The sequence below is a fragment of the Gossypium raimondii genome, chromosome 13, assembly GCF_025698545.1.
Source record: "Gossypium raimondii isolate GPD5lz chromosome 13, ASM2569854v1, whole genome shotgun sequence".
Lineage (NCBI taxonomy): Eukaryota > Viridiplantae > Streptophyta > Magnoliopsida > Malvales > Malvaceae > Gossypium > Gossypium raimondii.
Window position 1 is genome coordinate 13,107,213 of NC_068577.1, and position 12,488 is coordinate 13,119,700.

At 28.8% G+C, this 12,488-nt stretch overlaps 1 protein-coding gene across 1 annotated transcript; it reads right to left on the bottom strand.

The window, feature by feature from the left end:
- Positions 1-3,098: 3,098 nt before the first annotated feature.
- On the bottom strand, positions 3,099-4,444 carry LOC105783732 (expansin-A10). Its single transcript, XM_012609348.2, has 3 exons — positions 4,257-4,444; positions 3,849-4,161; positions 3,099-3,759 (listed from the first exon to the last, which is right to left on the bottom strand). The coding sequence occupies exons 1-3, from the start codon at positions 4,381-4,383 to the stop codon at positions 3,453-3,455; spliced, it is 747 nt and encodes a 248-aa protein (XP_012464802.1). The 5' UTR covers positions 4,384-4,444; the 3' UTR covers positions 3,099-3,452.
- Between the last annotated feature and the right edge of the window lie 8,044 nt (positions 4,445-12,488).

The window sequence follows — 12,488 nt, forward strand, 5'->3', positions numbered from 1 at the left end:
GACGATCACAATGGAATACAAGGTACTTCAACGGCCATCAAAAGAACCGCTACATATAGACAATGTCTAAGTCGAATGTGGTCTTCTTCCGGCATTAGATAATTTACATTACTTCAAGTTTGAAGGTTTCATTCCTCAAACTAGTAAGTAACTGAAAGTCTAAAAGCAAAAATTAATATATATTTTAAATTCAATAAAATAACAATTCAATACTCAAATTAAATGTTAACAACAAATCAATAAATACATTCTTAACTAATAAGTTAATAAAAAAATCATCATATCAACAATTACTAGAATTATATGATTCACTTACCTCAACATAGCCATAGTAAGGTTTAAAAGATTTTAAGGTGAAAATAAAGGGTTTCGAGAGATTTTTAGCTTAAGAACCCAACATTCATTTATGAAGGAATATTTATAAGCACGGTAAAAATATGTTTTCTGAAAAAGTTGACTCCCATAAGCATCATCATTCATTTATGAAGGTTAAGGTTTAGGTAAATGGTTAAAATTCAATTACAACAAAACTCGACACCTATGGTAATTGAGTTCCCACTAAAGTCTTTGTTAATGTTAGATTTATGGTAAATGGTAAAAAATTTATATACATTTAAACTTAATACTTATGGATGTCGAAATTCTACTAAAACATTTATTTGGGCTTAGCTCCCAACAGTAAAAATTAATTATATGCTAATTGCAATTAAAATATACAAAGCTCGTCACCAAATACGGTCAACTTAACATCTAAGGGTATTAAGATTATTAATCATTATATAATTATTAATATGATTTCACTAAGATGATGAAATCTTTACCACACTAATTTTACAGCAAAACCGGACAACCTTAAGTGTTTACGTATGAAAAGCAAGTGTAGGATTTATTTATGATAGGACATAATAAAATAATATTAATATATTGAAGTAAAAAAAGAAAAAACCGACATTTTAAAGCGACCTGAATTTCAAGATACAACATTAATGAAAATTCCTAGAAACTTCAAGGTTGCTTCAAGCTGATACGGCTGCATGCCTTTGCTTGCCACTTCCACACAAATATTCAATACGGGATTTAGTAGTACTTTTTAAAAATATTTTTAACATGAAAAAGTACTTTTGAAGTAAAAAGAATGCTAAACAAATAATTTATAAAGAGAATTTTAACTTTTCAAAAGAATTTTTTTTTCTAAATAAAAAAGTTCAAATTTTGTCTTTTCTCCTAAAAACACTTTTAACAGTTTAATTATGTTTTCACCCTTTCAACACATGGTACTTTCTCTTTTTGGTTAATTACTTAAAATTATTTAAAATTTATTTTTATATATTAAAATAACATCAAATTATAATAAATTATTTTCTATGTTATTATTAAAATATCATAATATTAACTAATTTGAATCTACTTTATAATATCATGTCTAAAATAGATATTTTATTTCTCAAATCTTTTTGACAAGAATACTAAACACTTAAATCTTAAACTAAAATTTACAAAAATACTTTTTAAAATCACTTTTCAAAATATTTTTAAAATACTTTCCAAAAACAATATTGAACTAGAGTTTAAATTCGGGTTTTTAATTTTTTGAAGAAAATTATCGATTTTTTCAATAAAATGTAACTTTATTTATTTCAAAATCAATAAGAAATTTGAAACAGTTTTTTTTTGAAAAGAAAATTTCCCTAAGATTCTGTTTTCAGGAGTCACGTTATGTAGAAGATTTGAACATTGGAGGCAAATCTCAAGTGAAAAAGACGGCAAGCTACGTGACAAGCAAGCAATGAAACTTGATATGACATCCAATTCTTTTTTACGTAGTCCATCAATCCCTACTCCCACTGCCATTAAAGTACAATCCACTAACATTAACTTTTTTTTGAATTTATTATTTTTTATTCATAAAATTTGAACCCAAGATATTGTTTAACGGGTATCACATTATTTACTTCTTTATAAGATAAACGTTTATCTAGATATTCTTTTATGTGTTTGGGAATCATAGGGTAATTACAAGAAATTATAATTATTAGAATACTAATTAAACTCTCTTATAATTATAAGGAATTATAATTCTTTAATAAACGTATTTAGTTGTAAAAATGTAATTATAACTTATGCCTAATTATCTCGTGTAATTTTTCTAATTCTTAACTCCTCTCTTATGAGGTGGAGCAAATAATGGCAGTGCTTCAATTAACCTCAATTGATCACAAGTGTAATAACAAATAAATGCACTGAAATTCAATTATAAATTTATTGCTAAACACATTTTCTATGGAGGGATAAGTTTTGAATTCGAATTTAACTGTAAGTCAAAAATGATTTAATTTTTTCATTTTCCCTCCCGATAGGGTGTGATTATACAGACGAGGCTCGGTGGCTTTGCAGCTTCAAACGTAGATTTCTACGTGACAGGATTTAATGCATGTCACTTTCCCTAGTAAATGCCAAGAAAATGGCATGGTGTAACAGAATTTAACTAGACAGTAGATGAGACAAAGATTTTAAACATTGTCATTTGAATTAACTGGTTTTCTTTTAGACATGTCTCCCAGATTAGATTTTTTCCCCTCAGCTTTGATATTTTACCTTTTGTAACAACCTTGTGTGATTGTAATAAAAGAATATGAAAAGGTAAAGAAAAAAAACAGAAAAAAGAAAGTTTTATGTGCTTTCATTGGGTGCAATTCCACAAGTCAATGAATTATTTGCTCAACTGTCGTACTAATAATTTTATGAAACAATAAAGTTAAAATAAGGTTGAGAACTTAGGTTTTTTTTTTTTTCAGAAATTCAACCCGATTTGATTCAAGATATAGTAAATTCAGTCTGAATTGAACTGCCTCCAGATTGCAAATTGCTTGCTGAGCCCTCCCTAGTCCCTACTAGCTCTCCATATTGGTTTAGAGCTTAGGCTAAAGGGCCTGAGCTGAAATTGGACATTTAGGTGGCCCAATTGACAAATTTTGCAGGTCCCAAAGTCCCAACTGCTGTTGAAAATTTGGCCTAAATTATGTTAAAAAGGAAACAATCCAAAGCCCAAAATTTGTGCAGGTTAATTAATATTTTTATCTAATGCAATAAACATGGGATTATAAATCAGAAATTCAGTTTTTCATTACTAGTGGAAATTGCAAATTTACAATTTTCTCATCATACAAATGAAAGCCAAATAACACTCTTCAGCCAAAGCAGCTTACAAGAAATGCAAATACAAAGCCAAAACAAAATGCAATGGTGGCGGGTGGTAAAAGTCCACCTCTGCCCTTACAAATACTTTGTTGAAAAACTGATAAAGGGGCTATTTTCAAAATAAACCCTTCACATTAATATAGTATAATCTACTAGCTAGATATACTAAAAAGTCAAGCTAGTTAATTGGTATATATTGTATTTAATTGATAAGGCTAAGATAATAAAGATGGGTGTTTTCTTCGTTCTTTTCTCTAGCGGAATTGGCCGCCAGTGAAGGTCTGCCCAAAGGACCAGCCAGATGGGGCAACATTGTTGGAGACCACGGTACGGCCATCACTTGTTGTGACCTTAAATGACAGGCTTTGCCCGTTGAGGTAGTTGTTGCTTTGCCAGTTCTGGCCCCAGTTCCTGGACATGGGTTGCCAACCAGTCCTGGAACCCTTGATGGCCACCGCATGTACGTCACCGGCACCGCCGACGTTGCTGATGAGGACTAGGTTGAAGTAGGAGTGGCCGTTGATTGTGAACCTTATCCCTCCCTTTCTCCTGCATGGTACCCTGCAGTACCAAATAGTCAGTTAATGCCTGTTAAAAACATGCTCACTATTGACCTTTATTATTATTATTATTACTTCAAATGAAGTTACCTTCTGTAAGAAACAGGCACAATTCCAGCTTTGTACTGAGCAATGTGTTGGAAGACAGGCTGAGAAAGGTCAAAGTGTTGCAGGGGAGGGTTGCACCACCCACCAGCATTGTTTGGGAGAGCATTGTTTGGAGGGCAGAAATTGGTAGCAGTGACCACAATGGAACCAGGCAGGCACCACTTGCCATCATTCACACACTTAATCTCATAGCAAGACCCACAGCTAAGCCCATTGTTGAACAGAGCTGTGCTCAAAGCTGCAGTGTTTGTCCCATATCCCTGGCTATACAGGTTCCCATAACCACAAGCACCACCTGCAAAATCAAAACTTAAAGAGTTTAGTCCATTAAGCCAACCATTGTACCCTAAAAGTTGGCTCAATTTGGGGGGGAGGGGCAGGCATACATACCCATTGTGCCTGAAGCATCACTCCCACCATAGAAAGTAGCATGAGCATTAGTCCATCCACCACCATATCCATGAACAGCTGAGACCATTGAAAGTAAACCCAACAAGAAAAACCCAGCAAAAGCCATTTTTGTCTGCACACAAGTAGTGAACTTTGAGAGAAAATGTGAGGCAGTTGAGTGAAGGAAATAGAGAGGGGGGAAGGGGGTTTTATAGAATTTAAGGCCACAGTTAACTTACAACTAAAATTAACTACCACTTTTCAGCTATTGGGGACCAATAATGCAAAACGCCAACCCTTTTTTTAGAAAAGGAAAATAAAAGGGTCCAAAAAGGTAGAATATTATGATACTGAAAAATAATTAATAAAACGCCATCCAAGTTTTTTCAATTGCTTAATCTCGGACATACGTATGTCCTTAATCATACAGTATGTTCATTATATTTTATAGTCATTTATTCAATAATAAAAATACATGTTTTTTAACTTTGTTAAATTGACCCAAGAAAAAAATAGTACAATTTCAGCAGAACAACAAAAAAAAAAAAAAAAAGCAACGGCACATGCAATGCAAGGTTAGAAAGGGTGTGTTTCCTATGCTTGAAAATTGAAACCGCGTGGTTTTTGTAGTTTTCTAAATGGGAAATTGCCCTTAAATATAGTGAATAGGTCCCTGTCTATTGAAAGGACTAGCAAAATAGTTTTTTTTACTTTTACTATTTAAAATGCTTTAATTTCTTATTGTGTTTCCATTTTGCAACAGTGGGTAAATTTTTTTCCCTAATTTTACAGTATGAATGGTTTTTTTATTAGCTGGCCCAAAGCACATGGTTCATTTGTAAAACATCAATTTTCAAAAAGGGACAAAAGAAAAAATAATTGTTTTGTTTTATTTTTCTTAAAAACATTAAATGAGCTTCTTCTTTTTTATGGCACTGGCCACTGTCTGCGGCCGTTAAATAGGACTTAAACTAGGGTGGAAGAATTTAATACCCAAATCTTTCTTTGGCTACACTTATTTAATTCGATTTATTGACTTCCTATTCTTTTTTTTTTTTTCAATTTTTAATATTTTTTATATTCGATTTATAGTTAAAAGAAGAGTGTTGTTGTCCCTTCCAATAATAGTGTATCTATGCAAAGCACATACGCAAATAACGAAATTGATGTGCACTTTGATTCTTTTTATTTTTATTTTTATTTCTTAATGTACCATTAAACATTGATTAATTATATTCAATGAGTAAAATTAGAAGTATTCATGGGTTAGGTTTAGGTCTTGTTTCAAAGAAAATTTAGATTTACACTCAGCTCGATACACTCAAATGGTTCGTTTTATGGTTAAAAAAATAAGAATAAATTGAATTATAAAAATATATAATTGATAATATAAAATTATTTTTATATTTTTTATCATTTTTAAATAGTGAAACGAATTGGATTGGACTAGACCTGTCCATGGGCCGGGCCGGGTTTGGGCCGGGCCCGCAAAAAATTTTCAGCCTGTTTACTAGGCCCGGTCCCGGCCCGAAATATGGGCCTGAGATTTTTCCCAGGCCCAACCCGAAAAAAATATGGGCCCGAGCCCGGCCCGGCCCGGCCCGTTTTTAATTAAAATTAAAATTAAAATTAGTTTTTTAATAAAATTAAAACTAATTGTTATTAAAATTAATTGTTAGTAAAATTATCAAATTATTAATTGTTAATTGTATTAATTGATGTAATAAAATCTAACATTTGATTAGTAAATTTATCAAATTATTAATTGTATTAATTGTATTAATTGTTGTAATAAAATCTAACATTTGATTAGTAAATTTATCAAATTATTAATTGTATTAATTGTTGTAACAAAATCTAACATTTGATTAGTAAAACAAACTTGATGTTTTATTATTATTATTATTATTTTGTAACACTAGTCAAGGAAATGAAAGTAAATAAACTTAAAATAAAAACTATTATATTTTAAAAATAAAAATATATATTTAATATTTTTCGGTTGGGCTGGTCGGGCCGGCCAAAAATATCTTGCCGAGGTCTGCCCATTTTTAAACGGGCCTAAAATTTTGCCCAAGCCCATATTTCGGGCCTATATTTTTACCCAAACCCTCCCATATTTCGGGCGGGCCGCCCGGCCCATGGACAGGTCTAGATTGGACCAACCTATGGTTGAAAATCTAAACCCAAGCTCTAACTAAATCAAACTGAGCCAATTGGATCGAGCGGACTACTTGACCTATAAACACCTCTAATTGAGACATTACGTGTCTAAGTTCATTTAAACTCATAATTCTGATACTTCAAATGTCAATTGAACTTGTATTCAAGTCGACTTCTTTTTCTCTTCAAATAACATAGTTTCGCAAATAGTTTGATAATTTATTATACAAAAATACTAATAATCATCTATAGGTAAGATTGATAAATATGTTTTAACACATTTTTAATTAATACCAACATAGAATTAATTCATACTATATGATTGTTAAAATAATCGCATGAAGAGATTTAAAATCCATGTATATAATTGTATATGGTAAATTTCAAATTTAAATACACAAAATTTAAGGTTTCTGCTTTTGTTAACTGTGTCAAGATCTTATTGACATATAATTTTTTTAATTGAATACAATAAATAAAGTGGAAATGATTGAAGGTAATTTAGAATTTGTGGCAAATAGACATCCTATAAAAAGAGTATGAAATTTAGAATTTCATAGATTTCGTCATTTATTTTTATACACTGATAAAAAATGGAGAAATCATGGAACTGGTAACAGGGGAGAAGCTAGGGAACACGTATGAGCTTTGATCTCGTTTGTCAAATGGTTTGATTTCGTATTTATTATTATTCCCCCTTAAAAATTAATCAATTAATTTAACTTTTTAGTCTTTTAACTTAATGGCAAATTTTCATTTTCGCCTTTAATTTTTTTTCAATAGTGAACTCGAGTCCTATTTTTATCATCCTAACTTGATTTGAAATCTTTTCAAATTGAGTCGAGTGAAATGAATTGCAAGTTGAGTTGAATCGAGTGAAATTGTTCGAGTTAAATTTAAAAATTAAACATGTCAAATTAAAATCTTATTACAATATAATCAATTTCATGGTAGAGCACATAAATCTGAAACCATATATATTTGAAAACTTTTCAAAGTAAAATAAGATACTTTAGCATGATAAACTTAAATCGTCAATTAACTCATTTATGTCCCAAAATTATTATTTAAAAAATTAAATTTTTATATATTCTTTAGATTTTAAAATTTTTAAAATTTTAAGATTTTAAAAATGTATAAATTTTAGAATTTTTAAAATTATATTAAAATTTTTTTGTAATTTTTGTTGAGAGAGGAATCAATTTGTTCTTTTCAAAAATGACAGGGACGAAAGGGATATTTACAACAGTCTTATTTAAATTACTTGAATCGTAAAATTCAACTCAAAACTCAAATTATTTATTCGATGGCTCGAAAAAATCAAATAACTAGAAATTCAAATTCTTTTTTTATTTTTTCGAATTGAATCGAGTTTTGCTCACCCTACTCCCAACACAATTTTTAATTTCACTTCTGCTGTAAAAGTTAATTTAATGTTTGATTTTTTAAAAAAATGAATTTATAAATATAATTACAAATCATGCATGTATGATAAATTAGAATTAGAATGAATTGAATACAAAATAAAAGAAATAAAAATCAAAATATATGAAAAGAAAATTAAACAAAACTCAAACCCGAAATAAGATCAGGTAAAGCATTGTAATTTGATTTTATGAATTAAAATAGATAAATTGCGTACGCGTGTTGAAGTTATAATACATTGATGTCAAAAGGAAAGCTTGAAATCACGGGAAGAGAGATTGAGTGGGAGACGTAATTTAGAGAAGAAAAAACAATGGTAATTAGCTGGGATGATTAGCCAAATCATGATCTTTGCATGTAGACAAAAAGAGAGTGGATTTTCTTAATTGGTTGGCGAAATAAATGGGCCGTGATTCTCGCTATTTTGTACATTTGATTGTTGAATCAAATCTGTAGCCAAGTGTTGGTCTGCTACTGGTATTGTAGATTGACTTAATTGGTATCACCATGTTCTTGGTTTTTTATTTTTGCAACGGGGGTAGTTTGAGGTTGTTGGAAGTAATAAAAATAGGTATTTATGCAATTAAGTCAGTGTTTGGGTTCTTCTAAAATTATGAAGGATTGTGGTAATATCTTTGGGTATTGGGTAGAGCAGTATTTGGTTTGTTGAAAGCGATAAAGGGAGTGCGGCTGCACATGCAATGCTTTTGGCTTCCAGTTTATTTTTTTACTTTTTAATAATAATTTTAACTTTGAAAAATGTTTCTACTCTTCCTTCCAAATCTTTCAAACTTAAAGATGATTGTGTTAATATAATTACCAACATTAAAAAGTTGCATCATCTTTAATTCAGACTTGAAGTTCACATCAAATCAAAAATCTTTCTTGGTTGGAGAATTAAACATTTATCATTAAATTAAGCTGTCTCATCAACCCCCCATGTGCTATGTTCTTATATTTTTCCTAGTCAGGCTGTGTTTTTCATTCATACACCTGTCTTTTTCAATGGATTGGTTCAAAATATTTGGCACGGAGATTAATGAAGTCAGGTAAAAACCCCGCCATACACAAAAGCTGTAAAGTTTCAGAATACTTTTGGTAAACTAATATTTTTATTTTAATTATTAACGTTATTTAATTTTAATATTTTGATCACTTATTTGTCAAATTATCAAAAGTTATTTTTTCTTATTTCTTATTGGTATAATAATAAATTTAATCCTCTAATATTAACTTGATACAATTTGTAATCATTGGATGACTAAATTTATTATTATGTCAATAAAAATGTTATTGTTAGTAATTTAATGAAGAAGTGATCAAAATATTAAATTTTAATAATGTTAGTGACTAAAGTAGAAGATTTTAAACTTGGATGACCAAAATAGAAATATATACTAATAGCTAGGTGACTATTTTTATAATTTATCCAATATATTTTGGATCTAGACTTGACAACTACTCTTGCATTAGGGTTTGTATGTTTTTGTCCATTAATCCTTAACATTTCCTTGAAAGCACAATCAGGCCTCAAAATTGTAACATTTACCAAGTTTAAAGACTAATTAAGAGAAATAAATATATATATATATATATATATATATTCAAATTTAAATGTAGAAGTTATTGCCAAATTTAAGCTCTAAATAACACCTATGAAAAATTCATCAAAAGGTTGCGTTCGAATGGTGAAAACTTATAATTTAAGTTGAATTTTAAATTTATTGATTGAAGTTGGGTTCAAGGTCGATGATATATTAATTTATAAGTTTGGTTTTGTTTAATTATTATAAATTAAAATAGGGGTTGAGTGATACAAGATTTGAATGTTGATTTTTGATCCCAAACATATAATGATGTTACCACTTCAAATGTGATTATGTGATCGAGTTTGCTTGGTTTATTTCCCAATGAGGCTTGTTTGATAATTGGTGAAGTATACAATTTGTTTAAAACAAATAAACTAATAATAATTTATTATCAAAATGTTAAAAATATAATATTAAATGAAAATTTTAGTTACAATCAACAACTCGTTTTTGTTGAGTAACCTTTTTTTTTACAATTTTACACCCATACTGCCAAGCCCACTGCTATGTTACACCACAAAATTATAGTGAGTAGATCTGAGCGTTGGATTGATTGTGAAAATTTTTGAGTTGGTAAGTTCTATTTTATCATCCTAATTTAATTTGAATTTTTTAAATCGAGTCAAGTAAAATAAAATTTGAATCGAGTCAAATTGAATCGATTGAAATTTTTGAGTTAAATTAAATATTGTTATAGTATAACTAATTCATGTTAGAGCACATCAATTTGAAATCATATATATTTTAAAGCAAAAAAAAGATACTTTAGTATGATAAATGTTAATCATTAATTAACTTATTTATGTCTTAAAATTATTATTTTAGAAAATTTTAAAATTTTAACTTTCTTTATATATTCTTTAGAATTTTTAAATAATATAAAATTTGGATTTTTATAAATATTTTGAATTTTGAAAATTATTTGAATTCTTCTTTTGTAATTTTTGTTGAGAGAGACTAATTTGTTCATTTTCAAATTTGACAGGGACTAAAGGAGTATTTATATCAATATGTTATTTGAATTATAAAATTCAACTTGATTTGAACTTGAAACTCAAATTACTTATTTGAGTTCACTCGAAAAAATCAAATAACTTGATTTGATTAACTCAAAATTCGATTTTTTCGATTTTTCAAAACCAATCGAGTTTTGCTTACCACGACAATGATAAGGTAAACAATTATATCATAGAAATGCAATGATTAAAACATGACATTTTACTGTTATTTCAAGGAATTTAATTTTATTATTTTAAGATTAAAAATACAAGTTTAATTACTAATATCGTTAAAATTATTATTTTAAATTTAGGTTTATTATAATATTAATTTTTTGTTACGTGACTACTAAGTGAGTATTTTTTTAAGGTGTCACATTAGTAAATTTAATAGAAAAGTTTTCACGAGGTTAATAATTAAATTCGAATTTTAAAATCTAAAAAGTAAAGGACTAAATTCTTGGAAATAGAAGTAAAATAATTAAATACCAAAAATATTCCCAAATTATTGGAGAGCATTAGCCACTGGCCGTAATCAATGGAGTTTTTTGCCTGAATCTTTGGACTAGATTTGCTCCACTGCAATATTGTATTTTAACTCTTTTTAACTGCCTTAAATTGGTAGATGACCTAACTAGCTTATGATCCTTTAAAACAGACAAAAGATTTCCAACAACAACTACCCATTGGATTCGGTGAAGAACACTTTGAAAAACTCCTGGTCTGTAATAATTAGGTTAAGAGGGTTCCAAAGATATATATATAACTACATTTTCTTCTCATCAATTGAAGAAAGGGTAATTGACCAACATGAAGTAAAGAATAGGGTAAATTTTTAAATTGGTTCATGAACTTCAAAATGTTTTATTTGTGTCCTCAAATTATTAGTATTGTATCAATCAAGTCTTTCTATCATCCTACTAGCCAATTTAGACCTTAAATGCTAGTTTGAATCCGATGTGGAATATATTTAAAACACGTTAATTAAATTGTAAGCACTTGTGACATGATAAAAAAAGACATTATCAATAGAAATTAGGAAAACTAGTTTTTCCTAATACGTTCGATACAAGTTGTACATGCAATAAATATACATGTATTTATAATTTGATTTTCTTGTTTTAATATGCTCCATGCTAGAATTTAGTTGACATTTAACATCTAAGCTAATGAATAGGCTGAGAGGACGGCTTGATTGATACGATATTGATACTTTGAAGAGTCAATTACAAAATTTTAAAATTTGTCAATGAATCCTGGCTCAATGGTTACGTCTTATGTAAATGTGTGGGTTCTCCTCCATATTTATTGTGGTTATAGTTAGTTAGTCGTTTAGATGTTATGTTATTTATTCAATTCAATGCTTGTATTGTTTGTTTTTTTTATTGAAATAGTCGATATAGTTATAATTTTAAAATAGTTAATTGCACCAAACATCCTCAAACATGACCCTCATTCTAAGCTAGTCCCCAAACTTTAAAACATTCGAATTATATCCTTGAACTATTGATATTATATCAATAAAGTCATTTTTACTAAAATCAATAACTTGCATATTAAATTAGACGTCACATCTCGCGTCCCATCTTTTAAAATGAAAAATTTAAAGAAAATGAATATTGTGAAAATTGATGTTGTAAAAATCTTGATTTGAGGTTTTCAAAACTTCTATAAAAGCTTTATCGTTCACTCTTTTTTTTTTTACTTTATATTTAGTTTTACTTTTAAAAGTTATGTGACAACGTTTTATTTTTCTTTAAAATCTCCATTTTAAATTATGTTATATGAGATTTGACATGTCTTTTAACGGTTAAATTAATGATTTTAATAATGGAAGGACTTTATTTATATAGCATCGATAGTTTGAGGATGTATTAGAATATTTTGAAGTTTAAGGCCTAATTTAGAATGAATGTCATAATTTGGGGATGTCAGGTGAGATTTGGAGATCAATTTAAAATCTTGGTCATAATTTGAGGATTGTGATGCAATTAACCCTAAAGATTGTTTCTTTTAAAAGAGAGGTTGCTGAGGGATTTTGTGTTTATGGCTCAATG